The sequence below is a fragment of the Sinocyclocheilus anshuiensis genome, unplaced genomic scaffold, assembly GCF_001515605.1.
Source record: "Sinocyclocheilus anshuiensis isolate Anshui unplaced genomic scaffold, SAMN03320099.WGS_v1.1 scaffold1638, whole genome shotgun sequence".
Classification (NCBI taxonomy): domain Eukaryota; kingdom Metazoa; phylum Chordata; class Actinopteri; order Cypriniformes; family Cyprinidae; genus Sinocyclocheilus; species Sinocyclocheilus anshuiensis.
Genome location: NW_015542885.1, coordinates 285,005 through 309,761, shown reverse-complemented (window position 1 = coordinate 309,761; position 24,757 = coordinate 285,005). Strand labels below are relative to the sequence as shown.

At 40.4% G+C, this 24,757-nt stretch overlaps 1 protein-coding gene across 1 annotated transcript in view; it reads right to left on the bottom strand.

The window, feature by feature from the left end:
* LOC107694656 (ephrin type-A receptor 4) overlaps positions 1–24,757 on the bottom strand; it is a 41,475-nt gene that overhangs the window by 4,965 nt on the left and 11,753 nt on the right. Inside the window, exons 4-11 of the mRNA XM_016494339.1 lie at positions 13,408–13,563; positions 9,376–9,711; positions 7,838–7,962; positions 6,628–6,787; positions 6,110–6,221; positions 3,830–3,888; positions 3,457–3,570; positions 3,110–3,295 (exon numbers count right to left, since the gene is read on the bottom strand). Of these exons, the coding sequence (XP_016349825.1) occupies positions 3,110–3,295; positions 3,457–3,570; positions 3,830–3,888; positions 6,110–6,221; positions 6,628–6,787; positions 7,838–7,962; positions 9,376–9,711; positions 13,408–13,563 (1,248 nt within the window). The remainder of the gene's footprint in view (positions 1–3,109; positions 3,296–3,456; positions 3,571–3,829; positions 3,889–6,109; positions 6,222–6,627; positions 6,788–7,837; positions 7,963–9,375; positions 9,712–13,407; positions 13,564–24,757) is intronic.

Below are 24,757 nucleotides of genomic sequence, written 5' to 3'. Positions count from 1 at the left end.
CGGCAAAGACAAAAAAAAAAAAAAAAAAAAACAGTAAGGTCATTAATAATGTTACAAAGCAGCACAACTCTTTTTGACACTGAAAATAATAAGAAATGTTATATTAGAGTGCATATTAGAGTGATTTCTGAAGGATTTCTGAGGACTGGAGTAATGGCTGCTGAAAATTCAGCTTTATTATCACAGGAATACATTACATTTTAAAATTAAAATAGAAAAAAAAAGTTAGAAAGTTATTTTTGATCAAATAAATACAGCCTTGGTGAGCATAAGAGATGTCTTGAGATGCTAGATCTTTAGCTTATGAATGCATTTAATTTGCTTAATCTTGAGTTTCCAAGTTGGAAATCCAACTTCCATTGTACAGAATACAACATTAAAGCAAGCAGATCTTTTGTAGCTGCATAATAGCAGCTGATTGGCTGCAGTTTGTCCTATTTAGAACCAATCAGAGTTTGTAGATCTGGGTCCTGAACCGATTATCTGCTTCAATCATATGTCTTCAAGAGCAAAAACACTGTTTTTTGCATCAAAATGTCAAGAAAACTGCAGAGATTTTATGGTTTGTCGCCGCATGCACTCAAGGCACTCTGCACGCACATTAGCACATTTGAATGACACTTCCCAATCAAGCCCTAACGTGTCCGTCTGCTAGCCCCTCCTCCTCTTCGCTCCTATTTGCGAGTGGGATTTCTGTGTGGGTTTGTTTACTGAATGCAGCCGTTGCTGGAGGCTATCAGGGCTGGATTCCCACATTACCTGCCAGTCAGTACCGAGACAAGGCAATGCTATGGCAACGCAGTCCTCTCTCATGGAGCCAAAAGGAAGGAGCACAGGGGCTTCACAAAAGAGGACAATGGCACACGCACACACATACCTACACAGAGCTGCTTACAAACGCATACGCACATACACGCTTCACCTCAAAGGAATCATTTCAGTGTTCTAGCGGTGTGTTCATTATGCAAATACAATCTTGTATTTAATGCCAGCGCATAAAAGACTGCGCCCACCAAGTCCGTCTGTGAATGCTTTCTGCGTAGACGGCTGGCATCCTGCTTCTCTCCCGCTCTCTGAGGCTTAGGAGCATTTTGTCTTTATTTATTTAGGACAATTTCTACATCATTAGTAATTTATTTAACAGGTTTAATTGGCCCGGTTGGAGGCGTAGGCTACAAGAGGGCTGCCATTGTCTGTTTGTAATAACAGTTATCCTGAAGACACTACTTCTGCCATGCTGAGGATTTTGGGAGAAGGTCTGCTAATAACAAACAGCACTCCGACGCTTCAAACTAAGACAGCCATGAGACGCCAGTCCAGTGAAAGGAAAAGTTCTGATCACAATGGTATCATAAATTTTCTTAATTTTATCTCATAATCCTAAAAAAAATAAAAATAATTAAATAGTCCAATTCAGTTTAGACCAGTTAATGTGCATGCACATTGCCAACAAACTCATCAAAAATGGGAAATGGCAAACTTAAAGGCGTACTTTCATTCCTAGAATCGCCATTTTTATTTTTCATGTATTTTTCCATGAGTGGTGTCTCTCCTGCTACTTATGTCTCTGTCTTTGCTCTCTGTTTAACTCCTGTTCACTTTCTCTCTCTGTAACCCATCTGTTGGCATTGTCTTCACTAATACATCAGAGAGGATGGGGATTTGCCAGGGCTGTCTGGAGAAAAGATGTGACTCGGTGGGATTGTGGGATTGTTACGTGTCTGCAGAAGCCCCTGCATATGAATGCAGCTCTCTCCATGCAGTCTACCAAAACAAACTTAAAAAAAAAAAAAAAAAAATCTTTATCTTTGTGTTTCTCTAGAGCTCCCAAGCTGCCAGACAGCACAAGAGCCACAAGCGTCAGAAAACTCTAAGGGTGTTCTTCAGTCCAGCTGTCAAATGCAAAGCCATCTAATGCAAATCACTGCTCCATGCTCACACACACACACAAGAGCGTTTGAACAGCGAGAACTTGACTTTAAAACAAGCTCATTGTTCAGATGACATGTATATTTTAAAAAGCAAAACAGATGCAGAATATACAAAGCTTTGCTTTCAGCCAGTGCATTCTCTTGTATAACAAATTCATACAGAGACATAGAAACAGACAGAAGTCCCACACACACACACACACACACACACACACACACACACACACACACACACACACACATACACACAGACACACACCAGGTCCTCCACATATTTGTTATGCACGGTGAGGTCTGGCCACAACTACACCCTGGAAGTAACACACATATGAGAGAGTCAACTTTCAATCAATAACAAGTTATTAAAAGGTTTGATGTCAGGTCTGCCAGCCGGCCAAGATTCCGTTCTGGTAGTGGGAAGGGTGCATTACAAAAGACAGGGTTGATTTAATCAAATTAAGGAATGGAGAGTGCGTCATTTCTTCAGCATGGTTCCAAAATGCATTTAAGATGCAAAGAGGAGGCAGGCTTCAACAGTACAAAAAAATTAGAAGCAAATTGGTCCAATTTTTAATAAAAGGCTTTTGATGGTTAAAAGTCAAAGCAAAAGTCAAAAACCTAAAGAAATGAAAACCATCAGCTCTACAGCAGAGCTTCAATGGGTGGCCAAATAAGCTGGCAACACAGCAAACAATACTTTTCTTAGTATTTTTGTCTTGTTTTCCAGTAAAAATATGTAAACATACTTTTAGGTGCTAGGCATACAAAAAAAGGTATGTAAAAAGCATAATTGCATAAAACTTTAAAAAGTTAAAATTATTCTTTATTTATTTTTAAGTTAATAAAAGTATTAATATGAATAATAAAGTCTTATTTCTTGTTTTAAAGTATAAATCCTTCCAATTTAATGCGGTTCATGCTCAAAACAAGAAAAAAAGCAATACAAATTTGTATTTAATTTAATTAAACAAACTTTAACAAAACTCATCATGCATCACTTTGTAAAAAAGACTTTTCATGAAAGATGGCTGTAGACAGTGAAGCACACAGCTTGAATTGTGAGATCAACAAGGTCACGATTTGCAAATGATATGCAAAACCAGAACAAATCAGTTTGAAAGGATGTGGTCAAAGTAAACGAATAGCTTGTTCACATTAAAAACACTCAAAAGACTCACATTTAGTGACGACTCCCTCCAGTCGGATGATATTGGGGTGGTCAAATTGGCCCATGATGCTGGCCTCACTCAGAAAGTCTCGCCTTTGCTTGTCGGTGTATCCTGCTTTGAGGGTTTTTATGGCTACGCAGATCTCGCGCTTTCCAGGCATCTTGAGACGACCGCTGCACACCTCCCCGAATTCTCCTTTAAATGGAAAAATCAGGCTTGAATCAGAAATGTCTGTGGTACATAATGACCCATGAGATATCTCTGGAACGGTGGGCTAACATTTCACTGTAACAGTTGTGGTCTAGCTACACTCAGTCTGAGGCAGACGAAAAGGAAACAGCAGGTCGTTTGCTCACCAATGCCGATGACCTTTTCGATCTTGATGCAGGAGGCATCGATTTCTTTAGCGAATTCACGGACTGCTTGGTTGGGGTCCTCATAGGTGAAGGGGTCCACATAGATTCGAACCCCTGTGGAGAGACAGAGAGAGGTGCCTACATGTTAGGAGGTTGAGAGAAGAGCAGGGGAGGATAGCTGGCAGACAGACAAAATGATGAATATACAACATCTGTTTTCCATTCTCCTTCCTCTCTTGTTGGCTTCTGCCTCTCCTCTACCACATTGAGAACATACAAACTTTGCTTCTTATATACAACTTTAACTTGGATGATAAATACATATTTGAGAATGTGTCATAGTGTATATGTATTTACATGGCCGCAGCATTACCTGGATGTAAATGCCTCTCCTCATCAGAATCCTGTTTGGCTTTGCTGTATTTGCTTCTCCTGTTAACAAAGAGATGAGAGGGATTATAATTCACATGAAAGAAAAATCACAAATGAGATCTCTTCAATGTCTAATTTTTTTAACAAGAATGAGATTCTTTGAGATTTAACAATGTCACAAAAAAAAAGAAAAGATTTTTGGATACCAAAGTGTGCAATTTAAAAGTCAGATGGGTAAAGTAACTTTTTTGTATTAATTTTTCCATAAATTATTTGACTTTTAACTATTAGTAAAACACATCCTAAAACAGGCTGTTCACCTTCAAGGTTTGTGATGAATGTTTTGTGTTAAAAAAATAAATAAATCAGACACTTAAATGGGAATAAATAAATAAACACATGCATACATATGTACATAAATTCTACAAAACACACACAAAGACTAACTGGCATGTGTGAGACACGGTGGGCCGGCACATGAAGGACCATCCTGTTCCAAGTCATTGAAGCAGGTCAAAGTTTTGAATAACCTTTTAACCTTTTCTTTAAAAGTGGGGCTGTAAAAATCTGTAAAGCTAATAAAGCTGCACAGAGAGAGAGAGTACACCATCAAAGTAGAAAGAAGGTCTGTTCATGAACCAAGTCCATTGGCCTTTCATCTGAAATAATTTAGAGATTGACAGATAAAGAACAAACAGGAATGAGGTAAAGATAATGACAGATGAGTAAACACAAACTCATCAAGTGGCCAAAATGGCAACAAAATCCCATTTGAAACCACTCCACCCCCTCCCCTAAAAACATCTCTCCCCGTCTGTCCACAATGACATAAAGGAGCTAGTATGCACCACCTTCAAAGTTCCCATTTCACCCAATCACCTGCTGACCCCTTTGGGCCAACCACAGACCCCTTGGCATGGGCGCAGGGAGCAGAGGAGAAGCAATGGAACGGATAACAACCCCACCCAGGAAGCTGCCCTAACCCAAGACTCCCTGCTGGGGATGGGGTCACCTGCCTGTATATAAAAAGGGGGGGAGCTCGGCCAGGAATGCACAACTGCTGTTATTGTTTTTCTAGTGCGTTCTGGCGTTGACAAAGGCCTCCAAGGTTCGGGGCTAGTGAAGGAAGAAAAGGTTAGAGGGAGGGAAAGGGGCATATCCACAGGTAGAACAGGAGGAAAAGGCCAGGCTTTAACGCCTGAGCGCTCCACAGAAGCTGGAAATAGCTCTGCCTGCAGGGGGCCATGCCTTCGTGGGAAGAGGCCCTGCCATCAGCCCGAACGGTCGGTACACGTTTATTTTAGGAACAAGGAGATTATCAGGTGTGCTATCCAAGTACCGAAGCGAGGAACCCACGGCTTTGTGCAAGGCTGTAACCTGCCTCCTCGCCTCCATGATCGAGCGGTTGGTGTCCCCTCAAGGTAGAGAAGAACGGGGCAAAGGTGAGAGCTACTTGGGATGTGTAGTCTTGTCTCCTGTTGAAGGGCTCCACTGAGGAAGTGCTTAATGGCTGCTTGGCCAAAACAAAAGTCCCATTCATTAGCTTGGATTGTTATTTTCACCCTGAATGAGGGAGATGCTTCTCTTCAGGGACTTTGAGGACGCGGAGATGATTATCTCAGCTGATAATAATACAATGTCAACCACTGTAAGAATAGACACTCTCACCCTGGTCTTGGGAAACTACAATCAGACACAATAGGAGGAGGCCTTATGAAAGGGAAATGTAGCTGATGATAACCATAGTGGAGTAAGAGTGTAACTGGGAGAGAGTTTGGCAAGGAAAAGTTGTTTGATTAAGGCAAAGCAACCATGACGTTTTGCCCGTGGAAGTATGACAGCCGCTCTGATTGAGTACAGTACAGAGACGTACATGTATGCGCACATACGCCGTCCTGCCGTGCTTCTCGGCTCCCTTGGGAATGGTACGTGTTCCCTACGTATTTCGACACACACGGCACAGAGACACGTAGCAGCACAGCGGAGACTAATCAGGCAGAGCTGCCAGTGGCCTGTCACAATACCACTAGCTACACCACAGGGAAAAAGAGAGCGAGAGAGCAGGAAAGAGGAGGAAGTGCCATGAGAACCAGACTGATGGACAGGTAGAGAGAGGGGAAGACAGCAGGAGCACAACAGATTGACTGATATAGGATGACAGACAGGGTGAGGGAGAGGTGATGGAGATGCCCACAGGGACAAGTGGAGAGATGGAGGAATCCTTCCAGATTCAGACAGTATCTGTGAGACGACTGACACCCAGTTGGGCCTGGTGGCTTACCTGCGGCTGATGATGAAGACTCCAATGAAGATGAGCAACAGAATCACACTGCCGATCACAGACACCAACAGCACGGTGGAGTTGGCACCATCTCCGATGATGGGAGAAGGAACTAAAAGGAGAAACAAGATTAAAGTTTATCTCAAATGTGTAATTCTCATTTAAAGCATCAGATTAATCTTGTCAGCCATTTTGAATTCTTATTGAAGAGCCTGGTTTCATTAGTGAGGAGCAAATCCTGTTTTTTTAAGTTGCTGAAATGACCTAGTATCAAATCTCCAAAACATTCCACTCGTTACAGAGTTACTTTAAAGAGCTTTTAAAAATATTTTTGTAGTCAGCAAACAAAGAAACTTGACAAGAAAAGGAAAACATACACAAAGGCTATAATTACGTTACTTTAGAGAAATAGTTTCCGAATGAATGGCTGATCCACCCTAAAACTCAACACCAGTCTCTAATTGTGGGAACAAAGACTTGACATTTGTCGGTTCAGTAACACGTACATGGAAACCTACCTGAATTGGTCATGAACTCGAAGGGGGCGCTGAAGTCTCCGTAGCCAGCAGCAGTGCGGGCACGCACATGAAACACGTAGGAGGTGAGCGGGTTCAGTCCTTTGATCTCAGCATTTCGTGACGAGGTCTTCATTATGCGATAGCTGCGCTCGTTTTGATCCTGATTGGATGAGAGAAACAGGAAATGTTGAACCAACTTGTGGGATTGGTCATTAGGATTGTTTTATTTGGAATCAAACACTGATAAAACAAAACGGAAGAGGGATTTGTTTAATATCTGACACAGAAACTACAGCCAGGCTTTTGTAGGGAAAACCACAGCCTCGTTGTACAAAAACAAGGTTGCCATCTTTGTTTTCGCTCGTTCCCTTGGGTGTAACCTGAATTTGCTTGTTCAAAATTCCCGTTTCATCACTAGATCCAAACCACTTAAACAATGTCGAGTTTGAACCAAAACAAGCAAAGAACTAAGTTTAATTTTTTTTCCCAATGTCCCCTAATGTTTGGCTTGTAATTGTTGGATCACGAAACAAGAACCTTTGTGTCTTGGTCTTGTGTGTGTGTCAGAGTGTGTTTGCAATGGAAAACCTCACAGTGTAAGGGAAAAGAATCTGACCACTGCTGCAATCTGTAATCAGTCAGCCAGAGGAAGACACAGCAGGAGCAGAGAGAGGAGAATGCTGTTATCCTCTCTGTATCCCAACGGCCTGCATGTCCATCCACCCCATGCTGTTCTGACCCGCCGGTTCACCAGACTCCTGCTGCGAGTGTGAGAGAGTCTGGTCTGGCCATGAACTAAAATGCAGCTCTCTCGTTTTGATGTACCTGACATGTTAAAGACTTAAGTGAAGGCTTCACCTTGATTGCTACATCTTAATCTGCAGTTTCAAAGAAGCATCTCTCCCATTTGGAGTTCCTAACAAGTAAATTATGTAACTAGGCCTAATCCTGAACTACATTTTCCAAAGTTCATCCCTCATCCCATGCTGTCAGGATGAGAAACCTCACGAAACACATGCAAAACTGAATGTTTCCAACCAGCATGGTCATGGTGAAGCAGGTTGACCAAGCTGGTTAAGAAGCCTTGTGGGGCTGCGCACTCACATCCAAAACACAACATATGCTGGTGACCAGCTATGCTAGTCTTTTCAGCATGGATAATCTCATCAGGGGAAAATTTTGGAAACTACTTTCCCATGAATCTTCTCACCTTCTCATAGTACTTGACCTCGTACTCAAGAATGACTCCGTTGGGTCTCTCAGGCTGTTGCCATGCCAAAGACACAGCGTGTCTGGTGATGTCCTTGGCTTGGATGGTGGTAACTGGAGAGGGAGCTGGAGAAGGAGAAAAACACAAAGAGAAAAAGCTTAATATTGCTAGAGCACCCCAAACGCCCAGTTGTTTCAAAGAAACATTAACATGTTAGCGCCATAAATCAATGAGGAGGTATGATATTCGAGATATTTGAATTGTCATACTGAGAAAACCTGAAAAACAACTAAACACTGGAAGCTACGCAGGTTAGCATCTGAAAATGTAGTGATTACAGCTTCGTAACTCCCAGAAAAAATGTTGAATCACCAAAGTGAAGTGCCCATTATATGATCATTCAAGATCCAATATGAGAATCACTCAAGTGATTCTGATTTTTTTCTTTCTCTAATAATTTCACTTTGCTACTACAGAAGGTCAATTGATGCAGTCATCTAGGGAGCACATGCTTATCTGTAATCTTTAGGGTTTTTATCAATGACACTCTACAGCTGCCAAAGGGGAAGCCAGACCATAAAATGATCCTGGCTCAATTCTTCAGTGCAGATGAAAATTATGATTATAAACAGATGAGTGTTTAATATTTATATTTGCTTGATTATTACATTTCCTGACAAAAATCAAGAAAACTTGCTGCTACACAGTTCCAAAGCTTTTCTGAGTGGCTGCATAGGCAACAATAGGTGGTTACTGGGGTGTTAAAACCACTCACGCAGTTGCTAGGGGGAGCTTGGTGGTTGCAAGAACAATCTCAGGTGCTTTCTAGGGTGTTCTGAGTTTTTTTTTTTTTAAGTGTTACTGTGCAGCTGGTAGTGTGTTCTGGGTGGTGGCTAGAAATAGTAAAAATATTTATACTGATATGAACTTTAGCAAGCACCAATTCTTCAGTGCTGTAGGGCAATACCTGCTCAGAGTCCCAAAGAACAGACGGTCAGGAGTGAAAGTCTGTTTGAAGAGTGTACAGACAGGTGTGATGGGTATTATAGTCAGAGTTCACCAAGACAATGATGGTGAGAAAGACCTTTGAAAGACCCCACTCCTGGGGGCCCTACACACAAAATCCCCAAAGCCAGACAAAAAGGCACTTCCTGTCTCACGCTTTCTCAAGAACCCGAAATTAAACACCTTGTAAAAGTTAATAGTCCACTCAGCGCAAACAAATGTGAGCAGCCAACAAATGCACATATGCGCAATTTAACCCGACACGCGGTTTACTGTCATAAAAATTCATTCTGACAGACACAGACAAGGAGTAATTAGAAATGTCTCTGTGGTGATATAAGACAGAGCACTTTCACAGATGGGAAGCTGATTACCGACTTGATGACTATGTTCTGTATCAGACTGTGGTGACAAATTCAACACATCAGCCTGTGACCAGATCACATGACGACATCAGGCTGGTATTTAATGAAGTCATAATAGTGGGAATATCATGTTCAACAATTATTTGTGAACATAAACCACACACTTACCCGCTTGGTTGGTGGTAACCATCACAGACACCGCCTGTTCTGGTCCGGAACTCTGCTTGGAGACCCCATTGACTGCCCAGATCTCAAAGGTGTAGTTGGTGTGAGCCTGCAGGTCGTTTATGGATACCCGGGTGGTGCGTAGGCCCAGCTGCTGAGGGGAAAAATGGATGCCGTTGCCGCAGGGCTGACAGTGCTGACCGTCAGAACTGCACCGCTTGCAAATGACGTTGTAAGCGAGGTCCTGCCTGCCACCGGAGGATGCTGGAGCAGTCCACTCCAGATTCACAGAGGTCTCGTTCACATTGGAAATAAGGTGCTGAGGAGCAGATGGGGGCTCTATGAAAAGACAATTTTGGAAAAAGAAACACAGTTTAGATACATTATGACAAAATATGCACATGATTTATGTTTCGTTTCCGCTACAGTGATGTCTGGAAGTTTTGGAACAAACAAAACAGGATTATGACTGTGGCAGAGATTGATCTCAAAATACACCCTTGGCAAGGGAATCTTCAATGGCAAACAAATACAAACCCACACACACACAAACATACACAAACACACACACACACACACACAAACACCCTTTTATTGCCACTGCAGGCAGATTATGTTACAGCCTATGACGGATACAAGTCTGTCTGTGTGTTTGTGTGTATTTGTGTACATTTGCGCTGTTTTTTCTCCGTGGTGTTTTTGTAAACCAGGCGCTGCTGAATTTAAAGATAATTACATTTATGACAAACCAGCACCACAGGCGACGCAGTGCTAGCTGTGCAAAAAGGAAATACACTCAACCCACCACACACACACACACACACACACACACACACACACACAAACACCCTTTTATTGCCACTGCAGGCAGATGATGTTACAGCCTATGACGGATACAAGTCTGTTTGTGTGCTTGTGTGTATTTGTGTACATTTGCGCTGTTTTTTCTCCGTGGTGTTTTTGTAAACCAGGCGCTGCTGAATTTAAAGATAATTACATTTATGACAAACCAGCACCACAGGCGACGCAGTGCTAGCTGTGCAAAAAGGAAATACACTCAACCCACGAGAGAGTGAGAGAAAGAGAGAGAGAATGATTACATCTCCATAATTGAGCAACTTGCTGATAGGGATCTCATAAATGCTAATTTGGTCGCCCTCGTTGCAATTTCTGGTATAGCAATGACGTTCTCATCATAAATATCGTTCTCTAAATCAGCAATCCCAGGTTGACTTTCTCACAAAAGTTGCCCGGAGGAATATTTTATTGCTAGGAGGTTGCTCTTTTATTGCTCAGGAGACTTAATTGAGCTCTCGGTTATGTTATATTAAAATATGAACTTGAATATAGAGGTTTATCCTAAAATTCCTGAAGAGAAATAAATATAGAAAGAAGAACTAGAATTGTTAACATAAATTATAGTGTTTTTATATTATTAGAAAATTAATCTGGGTTTTATAGAGCAGATAATTTGTAAAGTCTGGATGAGAAATGTCTAAATTCAGATTGAAATCTCAAATCTTGACAGTCTGAGACACTGTTGAAATCTCTTTTGAAACTCCAGATGATTTGAGGTTGTTAGAGTCTTTATATCATGATGAAATCTGAGGAGCAAGAGATATCCACCTTATTTTTCGATGTGGGAGCAAGTTATTTCCTGTGAATGTGCGAGACTTCTGACACATTAGCTGCAATAGGTAAATAACTAAAAGAATAACAAAGTTCAGTAAACTGTAAAACTATTTACGCTACAAAGTAGTGTTTGTGATTATGATAATTAAAATAATAACAAATACCAGTTTGCAATAAAAATCATGACAGACTGTTTTTGCACAGGAAACATTGCACATTCGAATTTAACAAATGCTCTTATGTAAAAAAAAAAAGTCTCTGCATTTGAATCTCATTGCTGTCATGAAGAAACAAATTAAATTTTAATGCTGAAGTGTGTCTCCTCATCTGCTATTTGCTAGACAAGCAGGTCTCGCTTCCAAACGACACAATTGATTAAGCCAAAGTTGGCATATTTAGCTGGTACTTTGTAAAAAAAGATTACTCACTTCACTTTATAAAAGATCTCATTTGAGATTTGTCATTCCTATGGGTGGTCTCAACAACCACATGCCCAACATCAAACTCGAAAAAGTGAGTGAAGAGTACAAACATTCAAACAGGATGTGTCTCATTATCCCTCCTTGAGGTCTCCCCATATGGCAAAAGCCATTTTCAAATATCTCCATATCCTCCAAATCATTTAAACACTTCAAAGACATATCTGACCTAGGTCTGGATTAGATTGAATTCCTCCTGGCTGAGCTTTAAGTGTAAATGGTCTTTAAACTCTGTTTAACCTGTATTAAGTATGGCTGCTGTACCCACCCGGCAGACTGGGGTGAACTGAGCACGCTCCCACGGTGGCTCGGTGCCATACGCTCCGTGATTGACAGGAGCTGATTAAGTCGACTGGCTTCGCTGCATTTTAATACGATAAGGTGAGAGAGAGAGGCTCGGCTCAGCAAGCGTAATGGGGTCGTTTCTCTCGCACCTCTTCGCTGTCTGTCTCCCCACTTTCTCGCATTTCGCTTTTTTCCCTCCCTTGCTACCTAGCGCCTTTTTATCTCTTTTTTTTGCGTGCGCTGTTAGTGAATTGGCTGTTGAGTATGTGACGGGTGCTTCTGGGTGAACGACAGACGGCGATATGAAAGAGAGCTCCAATTATAGAGGCTAGAGAAAGGAGACAGAAGCAAGAAAGACAATCCGATATGTAAAATGCACGTCCGGACGCCTGATACTGTAGGTGCAAGAGAGCCCTTTCCCCACAACTGCCGCCCCTGATCATTCAGATCTGGAAACCCCATTAAATCTGACACCATGAACACATCTGGCCTGGGTGCCTCTCTGCCCTTTTCCCAGAGATCTTTAATAAATTTATCACATAATGCTTGATAATGAGCGTGCGTGTGTGTCTGCAAAAACCTGAGTGATTCATAGGTGAGAAAGACCGTGTCATGCACGACTTGACGTGTATGTTCGTTTTTTACGATTAACCCTGTCGTCTTGGCTCAGAGCTGTGGCGCGTCGACTGCCGGCGCTTCGATGCAGGTCTCTATTTAACAAGCAGAACACTGTTATCAAGTCTATGGCTCACCTCAGGGTCTGACACACATATCCATCTTTACTCATCATGACAGGGCTCCTCCCAACTCACTGCTACACACACACATTTTCAGTCAGCCACAAAACTTTTTGATTAGGCAACGCAGGAATAAAAGACACAAAATAGCATCCGCTACAATTAAACATCCAATAATTTGTCACTGTCAAACACGGTTTTTGTCCTTAACCTTTAGGAAAACAGCTCCACTGGTGTGTGAAGTGAACAGCTGCAGTCTGATACAAGTCCAGGCGGTGCTGGTTCTCCTGAGTGATATGTGCTTCCTCAATTCAAATCCCTGACCTGGTCTAATGATTACTCATGTCCAGGGTGGTTTGTTTATGTCTGTGTTTAGTCTCACGTAGCCAGACTTTTGACTCCAAGCATAATCTGGTCCACATTACAGCTTATTCTAGCCAAGAACGGCACACAGAAAGAGATCATCTGACTGATGTGTTAGAGGTCAGTATTTTTCTTTTTTCAAGAAATCAATTCTTTTATTCAGCAAGGATGCCTTAAATTGATTAAAACTAACAGTACAGTCATTTATGATCTTACCAAAAATTTTATTTTAAATAATTGCTGTTCTATCAAGTTTTCCACAAGTACATTATGTAGCACAACTGTTTTCAACATTGACAATAATAAGAAATATTTCTTGAGCACCAAATCAGCATATTAGAGTGATTTCTGAAGATCATGTGATACTGAAGACTGGAGTAATTACATTTTACAATGTATTGAAATAGAAAACTTGAAACTCAAAAATAATATTTCAAAATATTACTGTTTTTACTGTATTTTTTAATCAAATAAATGCAGCCTTGGTGAGCATAGTTAGTGTGAACCCAGATAAAGTGTGTAGAGTGAAATACACTTACGTGTGCATGGCATAGAGGCAGGGTCTGTCTCAGACCTGAAAAAGCCTTTGTCACAGGCACAGGAAGTGGATCCCTCCCTAATGGAGTAACTGTGCAGGGGACACTTAGAGCAGATGTCGTCTGTAGCCAGTGCTCTGTAGTAACCGATCTTACAGGCTGTGAAGAGAAAGAAAGTGAGAGAAAATTGAGACGTTAATGATCATGAACTATTTAACATATGCTGCTACAGTAGCTCATCCTTTTGAGATAGAACTCTTAGTCTTGCACCTCCAGCTATCATAATGACACTCTGTGTGTGAGTGTTTATGTCATGCCTGTGAACACACTGTAAGGGAGTGGTGTGGAATGTCTGAATGACAGACAGCAGTGCACGGCTTTATGACACTCTAATGAAGAGAGGAAGTGATACTAGAGGAATGCACTGTCATTAATCCGAACACCCAAGCCAAGCCCTTTCTCTCTCCCTCTCCGCATTTGTTCTATAGCTCTTTTTTCTCGTTCAATCTCTTTTCAAGTTTGTCCGCTTTCTTTTATTTCTCGCCCATTTTTGTCCTCCCTCCAGCTTTATTCTTTTCGTCCTTTGTTTGTTTGTCTTTCTACTTCCTTCTTTTTTTCTGTTGCTCCTTCTAATATGCCACACACACACACACACACACAGCATAATTTCCTATTTATGGTGACAGAGACAAAGGAATGCTTTGAGGTCTTTTATTGACTTTTTTCTCTACAAAGCCATCGATACCCGCACAAGTACAGATAGCATTTGAACATGAATAAAGCCACTACTTATGACATTTATCTAAGAGTTTATTGACCTGTAGATAGTTTACAGATGTGTTTCCCTAAAAGGTCCTATCAATATAAACGCTCCATGTGGAATATCACAAATCATAATAATGCTCTTAGCGATAATCATGCATGCTTTAGCAAAGCAATATGGGAAAGAAACACAAGGCTTTTATATGACAAATAGGACAAACAAGCTTTCGTGTGTCGAGAGGACGGCCCTTAAAGGCTTTGTGTGCCATTCACTTACATTCATATGAATGCGAACAAATGTGAAGAATATTTGTCTTTCACTGCCTACAAAAGTTTGGGTTTGGTGAACTCTGACCTGCAAGTTCGTAAAGAAAAAAGACGTTAGACCAACAGAGGATCTGAACGTCACAGACTGGCCTCTTGGGTGAAAATGGGGAGAGCATGGGGGAAACTCTCATTTTGGTGGTTTTGCATCAATAATAGTATGAAAGAAAGGGAACTTCAATTAGGAACACACTCATTGATGTTGTAGAATTTTTTTTTTAAGTTTATACTTTTTTGTCAATCATTTGCATTCCTTTCAATCAAATGCTTTACAGTGAATTTAGGCATCAAAATTTGAAAGATTAATTTTGAGATCTGCTAAACTATGACATTTAACAGTATTATGGATTTTTTATTAGTATTAAGCACTAGATGATATAAAAAATAGCAATACAAAAAAGAATTAAAAACAATAATATAAAAAAATATTTTACAAAATTAAATTAATTAAAATTAAATTAAATATTTTCTCATATGTAAAATCTAGTGTGATTGCCCTTTTACACTGCTCCTAACCAGTCATGAAGCCACAGTGAAAAATATAGTCCAATCCAAAATATAGATCCATATTAAACATGAAATACATTCTAACTGTATGTCATACCGTTACTTCACACAGCATTTTCACTTCAAATGAGGACAGAAAAGTTCCCTGCATTTCACAAATATAAAGGACAGTCAAGATGCAGGAGGTCAAGACCAGTGTTGGGGGTAACACATTATAAGTAACGCGAGTTACGTAATCAGATTACTTTTTTCAAATAACTAGTGAAGTAACACATTACTTACTTTTTAAAATAAGTAATGCAAGTTACTTTGTTTTCCCATTTATTCACTGACTCCTCTACTGCCCCCGTGTTAAGATAAATTGAGAGTGACGTGCAGAGGCAGAGGCATTTCCTTCAGGCTGAGGTTTATTAATTTTACTTTTGGTGTGAAAGGGCCTTTACAGTTGCCAAAAATATAACTTTTGGGTTTTTTGTTATTAAAATTCATATTCATAAGCAAGCCCAGCTCAGGTGACAAAAAGTAACACAAAAGTAACAATGCGTTGCTTTCCATAAAAATGAAAGAAGTAATGCAGTTAGTTGCTTTTTTATGGAGTAACGAAATATTGTAATGGATTACTTTTAAGAGTAACTTTCCCCAGCACTGGTCAAGACACAGTACTTCAAATAACTTTCCCTCATCACTCTCTGCCTTCTTCTCTCTTAATTTCTCTCTCTGCTGGCCAATTTTTTTAATCTCACCCTGGGGCCGCATTAGCGCTCACCCTCGGGAATCACCACCTTCCACTCTCCTCCATTTCTCCGTTTTATCTCTCCCCGCATCACAGTCTGCCCAGGGGCCAATCACTCGCAATCAGCCACAATAGCACGCTTGATCAGAGGTACATCTTCTGAGAGGAGATTAACACAGTTTTGTCATTTTATAAACAAGACCCATAAAACAACAGTAGGGGGTGAGAGATGGAAAGACAGAAAGAGCTCAGGGAGAAGAGATGCAGCCCTGGGTCACGACCTCCACTGGACGGTGTGCTTTGTTGCCATGTGTTGGAGGGGAATGATGGGAATTAGAGCTGGAGGTTTCATCTGATCAGCTTTGGTTCATCTTAACGCTGGCTGGAGGACAGAGTTAATTGAAGAGGATTCTTGGGAAGCTTAAAACCACGGTAGCAAACTGGAGGTGTGTTCAAGAGACCTCAAGTGCAGGAGCTTCGATCTTGTTTATAAGCGAATGCACTCGTTGACTTGTAGCACTTTTCTCAAACACTTAGGATATCTAACACCCTCCACCTGCTTAAGAGCCTGAGTGTTTTCTCAGTCCCAGCCCCTTACGGAAGACGACCAGCTGTCCCCTCCCTTCCTAAGTCCTCCATCCTAGGTCCCTCGTGAGACCCCTAACAGCTCCTGGTTTCAATTCCACACACAGCTCTCATCCCCCCCTACAGATCTGACCTTTCCACTCTCTCTCCATGAAGCCTATGACAACTGGGCTGGACAATAGCAGGACAATGACGGTCTCATTGTCCACTCTGGTGGACAATTGAAGAGATGAGCTTACTGCCTGTGACATAATAGGGTCGTAATTACCAGCCCATGCCCCAATATTCAGGGTCAGCGCTCTCGTCCTACCGTCCACCATGAGGACAATGTTCATCTCAATGACGACATCTCAGACTGAGCTCTGAATGCTTTCTGTGGGCTTTAGACCTTAAAACAGTCACCTGTTGTCTTGCATAGAAAGACAAAATGCAGGGTGGAGTTGAGGACAAAAGCGGATCGGGGCATTGTGTTGGGAAGCGAATGAATTATCGAATTCTACAAGGTATGTGTGTCGGTTTATGAGTATTGAAAGATGTTCCAGGTGGGACAAAAGGATTTCAATTAGATGCATGTAATCCGAGGATGTTCGGCTGGACACGTAAAGAGGTCTGATGACACTTGTGTCAAAATCGGTGGTTTCTATTCAGATGATTGCAAGTAAATAAATAGCGGACAAAGAGGTAAAACTGCAGGAAAAATAAATAGAAATGTGAGGAGAAGTAGAAAGAAAAGAACGAGAGAGGGGGACAGGAAAATGAGAGGGAACGGAGCTTCAGCACTGGGTGGTCTTCAGAGTGTGTGTGTCCTCTCGGAAATTCAACACTGACTTAACTCTGCCAGGTTATATTTCTCTCCTCACACACACAAGTGAAGTGAGACTCTTTCCATCTATATCACTCTCTGTTTCGGCCCATTTTTTTCTCCATCACCTCCTGACACTGTTATGAATTTAATTTATGCAAAAAGCAAAAAAAAAAGAATTATGTAAAAACAATTTTTGCATCAAATTTCAATCTTGTGTTCAAGAAAACAAAATTCACTTCAGGGGAAATTTGAGCAAAACAGAAATTAAAACGGGGAACAAGGAATCTATTCAGTAAATGTGCTTTCATACAGGTGCATCTCAATAAATTAGAATGTCATGGAAAAGTTAATTTATTTCAGTAATTCAACTCAAATTGTGAAACTCATGTATTAAATAAATTCAATGCACACAGACTGAAGTAGTTTAAGTCTTTGGTTCTTTTAATTGTGATGATTTTGGCTCACATTTAACAAAAACCCACCAATTCACTATCTCAACAAATTAGAATATTTCATAAGACCAATAAAAAAAAAAATTTTAGTGAATTGTTGGCCTTCTGGAAAGTATTTTCATTTACTGTACATGTACTCAATACTTGGTAGGGGCTCCTTGTGTGCACTGAATTTATTTAATACACGAGTTTCACAATTTGAGTTAAATTACTGAAATAAATGAACTTTTCCACGACATTCTAATTTATTGAGATGCACCTGTAGTGGTTTACGTGAAGGTCTTAAATAATAATAATAAATATATATTTTTTCTTGGTATATTAAATTTTTTTCCGCATGTTTATATCCAGCATTTTTTATGCATTATCCCATAAGTGCATTAAAAATATGTTGAAACCCAGAAATGTGACTGAGAAATTGATTAGAAGTTGAGCATATTGGACAATTTGGCTGCTTCTCTGAAGAATAAGAAAAAAGAAAGTTCACACACACACACACACACACACAGACTCACTTGCCGAAGGCAGTGAAACTGAAGTCAAGACTTGTGGGTTTGCTAATGGCTAACATATTTATGACACTTTTATGATGCTGGCTTATCTCTGAAACCACTGCTCAGGAGGATCAACAGCAGCTAATCCACCTCACACACACACACACACACACACACACACACACACATTCACATTATCTCATGAATTACCAGGTTCATGTCAGAATATCAGGGACTTTTCATGACATTTATGTAGTTTATAGCCTTTTATGCAGTTCTTTGCTTCTCCTTGTCACTTCACAGACTTGTTATTTTACTCTAAACAGAATATAGACCATTAAATATTAAATACATTCTACAGAATGTATTTTTATATATATTCACATTTAAACAAATGTTGTTCTTATATGGTGTGTATACATATTACTTCCACAAAATGCTGCAAGTTGTCTTTTCAAACACTGCTTTCACTGCTTATCTGATGCTATGCCTGAATGAACTGAGAAAGAAGTACAGCGAAAAACAGAATGAGAAAAAGAAAGATAATTATCATCTCTGCCCTCCAGCACGAACACACCAATTCCCTCATTGATCGGTTTCCGCTTTCTTCTGCTTATTAATTACATCTGCAGTGACTGATATACCTTGATCCACATGCTGCATGCAAACATTCCTCATCGTCACAGTGTGCGTGTGTGAGATGATGCAATGTCTAATAAACATCCAATTTCAAAAACCTTGCAAACTTAGTCGGATCCAGTTGTGAGATCTTCTGAAGTGTGCATGTGTATCCTGCATGATCGCGTGGTTCTCTGTTTGACGATCGGTCCGTGCGAATTGAATGCTGACAGGAGGAGAGTTCAGCTTCACTGGAGATACGCGATGGACAAACTTTAAACTCGTGATTTTAAATTATGCTGCGCTTTATGCATTTTCCCACTGTCATATTCATGTCATTTTCACTGTGTGCTGTATGTAAAATGAGTGTTACCTTGGCTTTATTTGAAAAAATATGATTAATGCACACAAACTTGTGTTACAGTGTTTACTTCCTTTTTAATTATATTTTTATTAAATATTTATTTATATGTGAAAATACTTTGTCATCTAAAGTACAAGTATGTTTATTTAACACATTTATTTTTTAATCAATTTTCAAATGATTTCAAATTTCTTAAATATTAATTAAAATACATAAAATTATATCGGCTTTATATCGGCCATCGACCACCCTGCTTTCCAAGATATCGGCATCGCCATCGGCTGTCAAAAAACAATATATTATAATATTATTATTATTATTATTATGGTTAGAGAATCGGACTTGTAACCCGAAGGTTGCGGGTTCGAGTCTCAGGTCTGGCAAGAATTGGTCATCGGCATCAAAACAAAGGCATCAAATACCTTTGTAACCTGAAGGTTGCGGGTTCGAGTCTCAGGTCTGGCAGGAATTGTTGGTGGGGGGAGTGAATAACCAGCGACTGAGGTGAGACCCTTCAGCAAGGCACCGAACCCCCAACCGCAGCAATATGGCTGCCCACTGCTCCAGGTGTGTGTGTGTTCACTACAGTTTGTGTGCACTTGGATGGGTTAAATGCAGAGCACAAATTCCGAGTATGGTTCACCATACTTGGCCGCACATCACTTCACTTAATTATAGTATTTATTATATTATAATTACAGTATTTTAACATTTTCTGTTTTCATCTAATATTAATATTTTACTTTATTTCAGTTTTATTTCAATAAGCTACAACTACAAATCTTTTTATAGTTAACAATAACAACACTGTTTGCATTGTACTCCAACCCTTACAAAAAAGTACTGTGGTGAAACTATTTTACGAAGGCATCAGATGGTAATACTATGGTACTTTAAAATATGCTATGGTACTGAAATGGAATTTACATGATACTCTGTGGTATTTAAAAAAATACCAAAATACCATGGCAGTAGCATGGTACTTTACTTTTAGAGTATTTTGTATACTTCCAAAAATATGCTACTACTAAGGTAAAAGCTCAAAAACCTCTCACTTTCTCTTTCTCTTGTTCTTTTTTCATCACTTTCACTCTTTTCTCTGTTTGTGTTTTTTTCCACTACTCACTCGTGGTCATAATTGCCTCGCTTCAGAGGGCGCAGAATCATTGTCCCCTCATTGCAAAGCCAACATTTTTCCCCTCACTGCAAATGCTCTGGCCTGCAGTTGCTTTTCTGGCACTCCATAAACCACCCCCTTCAGCCCTGTCTGTCTCTTTCAACACATCTCACAGGCAGGATTACTCTTACAATCATTAGCAAATAGCACTCACTTCAAGCAGGCTTGGCAATGGGCTCTCTCTGGACCGCTATATTAAATTCTGCAGAAGGGGTCGGGGCGGTGCATTCGGCATGAACCCTGGCTAAGTGGTGCTCTCTTGAAGAGCTGATGCTGCCAAGAACGGGTCGTGTCCCGTCCACTTGTTTTGTTCAGCGGTCAGACCGCAGAGACTGCAAAGGGCTACTCTCAACTGGGCCACAGCCAGTAGCGGTGGGACGTGCTTTGACAGCTCATGGTGAACACAAAAACAAATTCAAACCCAAAGACAAACCCCTTAAGAAATGTATGCTTTAAAATATGAACTACGGTTTAGCCGTGGTGCTCATGTGGAAAACGCAAATTTGAGTTCTGCTCCTGATCCTATTCCACTGTCTCCTCCTGATCACCTCCTGTTTTTTTTTTCTCTACTAGAAATCTAAATTTGGCAGGTTAAAACCTGCAAACGTTCATAATACCCTTATAAAGCTCCATGTCTGGCTGCGTTTACACTTGGCATTAACATGCGATCACCGTGATCTGATCAAGCAGGGGTGCATTTCCCAAAAGCATCGTGAGCTAACTATGGTAGTTAGTTCCATTGAAATCTATTGGTAACGACGAAATTTGCGACCATAGTTGCTTTTGGGAAACGCACCCCAGATCGGATCATCTGTCAATCAGGACACGGCGTTTTGCGTGATGTCGACCTGCGAATGCAGACACGATGGCTGGATTGCGTTTACATTACACTGAGATCCGATCACAATGCGTCCTCGACTACCTCTGGACCAGGACACGCTGATCGGATAACATTCCGATCAGAAGTGCGTTTACACTTGTCTTTTAAATGTGTATGTGGGCAACATCCGGATACAGGTCGCATGTTAATGCCAAGTGTAAACGCAGCCTCTGTAAGTTATAGCTTTAGTTTTTCAGACAGTACCAACTCTGAAGTTGGTGAACCTGGAAAATGAAGGGGACGTCTGTACGGTGCTGGTTGATGCCAGAAAAGGTTGTGGTCTCTAGGTAAAGATATAGCGAGATAGAGAGAGAGAGAATGAGAGGGAAAAAGAGAGATAGAAAAAGGCCCTTATTGATTCTAGGAGCTTTTGCCATGCTAATGTTCTCGCTGTCGGCTTCAGTCTCCCACCTCCTCTTAGCCAAGGGCCTTTAAAGGGAGGCTGCCACACAAAGACAGGGAGAATGCACTATGCTGCCCATTGAATGGACGCTCTTGCTTAGCGAGCAATCTGTGCCTTAAAAAAACTACCAAGAACGGCTCATGACATGGAGAACATTGCAGTGGAGAAACAGGCAGACTCTTTAAATCTCAAACGGAATGGATAAAATCTAATGTTTTGATTACATGCATCAAATCAGAGCCAAAGAAAGCAGTAACAACTTACAGTGAAAATAAGCAACATTAAAACTAGAATTTTTTTCCCTCTCAAGTGAGCCAAAATTCGACACTGCGCAAGAATTCCTCAGACATACTGATGCACATGCAAAGGGTTATGGGTTGTGGTTACTGTGAGTGCCTCGGAGCAGAGGTGTGTGCGGACGAGGTGGTGAGCGATCAGAAAACGTTTCTGGGTTCTCGGATTAATGTCTAGGAGAGGATATTAAAGGGTAAATGTGTCAACACCACAGCAACGATGAGTGAATTACACTTCACAACAGTCTCTTTTTCAAGTTACTGCTTTGCTTTCAGTCACGTGTGTTAGTTTTTGAAGGTTGAGGAGTGCAAATATAAATGAGAGAAATGCATGTGTGGTTAGATTGTGAAAGTCTGTGTGTAAGCACACACAAATGCACTGGGAGTTTGTTGAGAGTAACATACTCAGCTCATTTAAGTAAGCCACATGTGTTAGAGGAGGCCCACAACATTGTAATCCTGTTAAAGGTCGGCAAGAGGAGTGTGTGCGTGCTAATTATAAAGTGCATGAGTTTGGTTCCTTACTAGCTGATCGGTTTAAACATTGTGGTTTAATAACTTGTAAAGAAATCTTCTCCTGTAGTGGGTATGTTATGTGCTGAATAAATGGAAAGTCTGCACGAAAAATCTGCACGAAAAAATAACTTCTCAGATTACAGTCTTCTTTCTAGTGAACAATTGGAAAAATACACTATTTTCATCTCGTATCACCTGCTCTGAACATGACAGAACATTAGTATTATTACTGTGCAATGTTGGGGAAGCCATCTGAAACTTTATCTTGCCAAGCTGCAAGTTACTCGTGGTTTAAAAGAGATCAAGCTACCCTTAAAAAGAGAGAAGAGAGAGAGAAAAATATCCTTAAATATGTAAAATTCTATAATATTTTTAAGTAAAATACTTTATTATTAAAGTTTGATTATAAAATGTATGTAAAGTAATAATAATAAAATAAAATAAATATTAATTTATGTAAAAAATAATAATCATAATCAAATTTAGGATGAAATCATTATATACAAATAAGCTATAATAACAGCCTTATTTTGCTACAAAACTTGTTGCTGAAAAAACTACATTGTTTTGAAAACCACTGAGCAACTGTCAAGCGAAAAATGCAGCTTAGCTACTTTTGCTACTTTTTCTACTCAAGGACACTGAATTATTCTGTATTTTCACACATACATTTTAGTGACAAAAACTTCTAATCAACAATGTGTAGCTACATTTCAATGCTTCTATATAAGGCTCCCATTCCTATGTTTCGAAATTCCTTGGTGAGATGTATGTCCACAGAAGTGCTTCAGCAAACTCTCTTCATCTTCCCCTCCCACCTTTTCATGTCTTTCTCTCAGTGTTAACAAATACATAAAGTCAAAACTAATTGCATTCAGTGACAAACAGAGTGGCTTTTTCCACAGCAGCTGGTCTGAGAGAGACCAGTCCACTCTAACGAAAACCCCAGGAATGGAATAAACCCTCAAGTCTAATGGCGAGCATTAGATTCAGCCATGCTTCAACCCCTCCAAATAATTACCAGTATTAATGTGCATTGTGAAGTCGCCGCTCTGACCCCTCTGGGCTAATCACTAGTGTTGCCCTGCATTGTGGAATCAGGTCTGCCGACCCCCAAAATAATCCCATTACTAATTCTGTCCTTTCTCCAGCTCCCGTTCTCGTAGACACGCTCTCAGTTAATTGACAAGTGACGTCCTATCTAGAAGTGCCGAGAGAGAGTTTTGCGAAGAGCACTTCAGTCAGGAATCCCTGAGTATGCTGGTGAGTATGCATGTTTGTGCAATGGAGAGTTCAAAAAGTGCTTTTGTGCACATATGAATAACATTTCTTTCATTCACGTTTGCACATTTACCTAAGTGAGAAAACACAGAGTTACTTCAGTTCTTGTCATTCACAGTGCAGAGAAAACGTTTGTCATGAGTTGCTTGCAAGAAGATTAATTTGTGGCATCAATCATCATGAATCAAACCATTCATATTAGGCCTTCATAAACACTTCATTAGTAGAAAAGAACAACTGCATTCATGGGCTCCATCTGGTGCATTTGTACAGAGAAAATTTTGGCAGCGTCCTAATCAAACCCGAAGACAAAAACGCGCAGCAGCCATGCTGACTATAAAGTTAGCCATGCCTCTCTTGCATAAAACAGGTCAGCAGCTTCAACGACTCTTTCAGAAGAAAATAATGGCTTGGGCCTTCCTGCCTCCAACACGGGCTCAGGATGACATATGACTTTTTCTGGGTGGAAGCCAACTTAAGGGCTTCATGTATGGAGTGAGAAAAGAAAAGAGCCAGGCAGGGAGGTAGGGATGTAACGATTACCGGTTTGACGATAAATCATGATAAAATTCCCCACGGTTAGTATTACCGTTTCATCTTTTAATTATCATTAAAACCGTATTAGATTACCGCGATTTGAACAACTTGCATAAATAAATACTGTCCAGCATAAAGCAGCATAAAGTTTTAAAGGGGTCATATGATGCTGCTAAAAAGAACATTATTTTGTGTATTTGGTGTAATGAAATGTGTTTATGCGGTTTAAAGTAAAAAAAACACATTATTTTACACATACTGTACATTATTGTTTCTCCTCTATGCCCCGCCTTTTCGAAACGCGTCAATTTTTACAAAGCTCATCGGTCTGAAAAAGCGAGGTGTGCTCTGATTGGCCAGCTATCCAATGCGTTGTGATTGGCCGAATACCTCAAGCGTGAGACGGAAATGTTACGCTCCTCACATACTGTTGATGCCGTGTCCGGCCGGAGCGACGAGACAAAAACATTAAAACCCATTATAAACGAGGCATTTGTTGCATCCAGTGGGGACATAATTACTGATTATAATGACTTATACTGTCGTTTTACGCGTTGCGTTGCATTGCGCCGCGTAAACATAAAACCATGTCTGCATTTGTGATCAGAGAAATGACAAACAA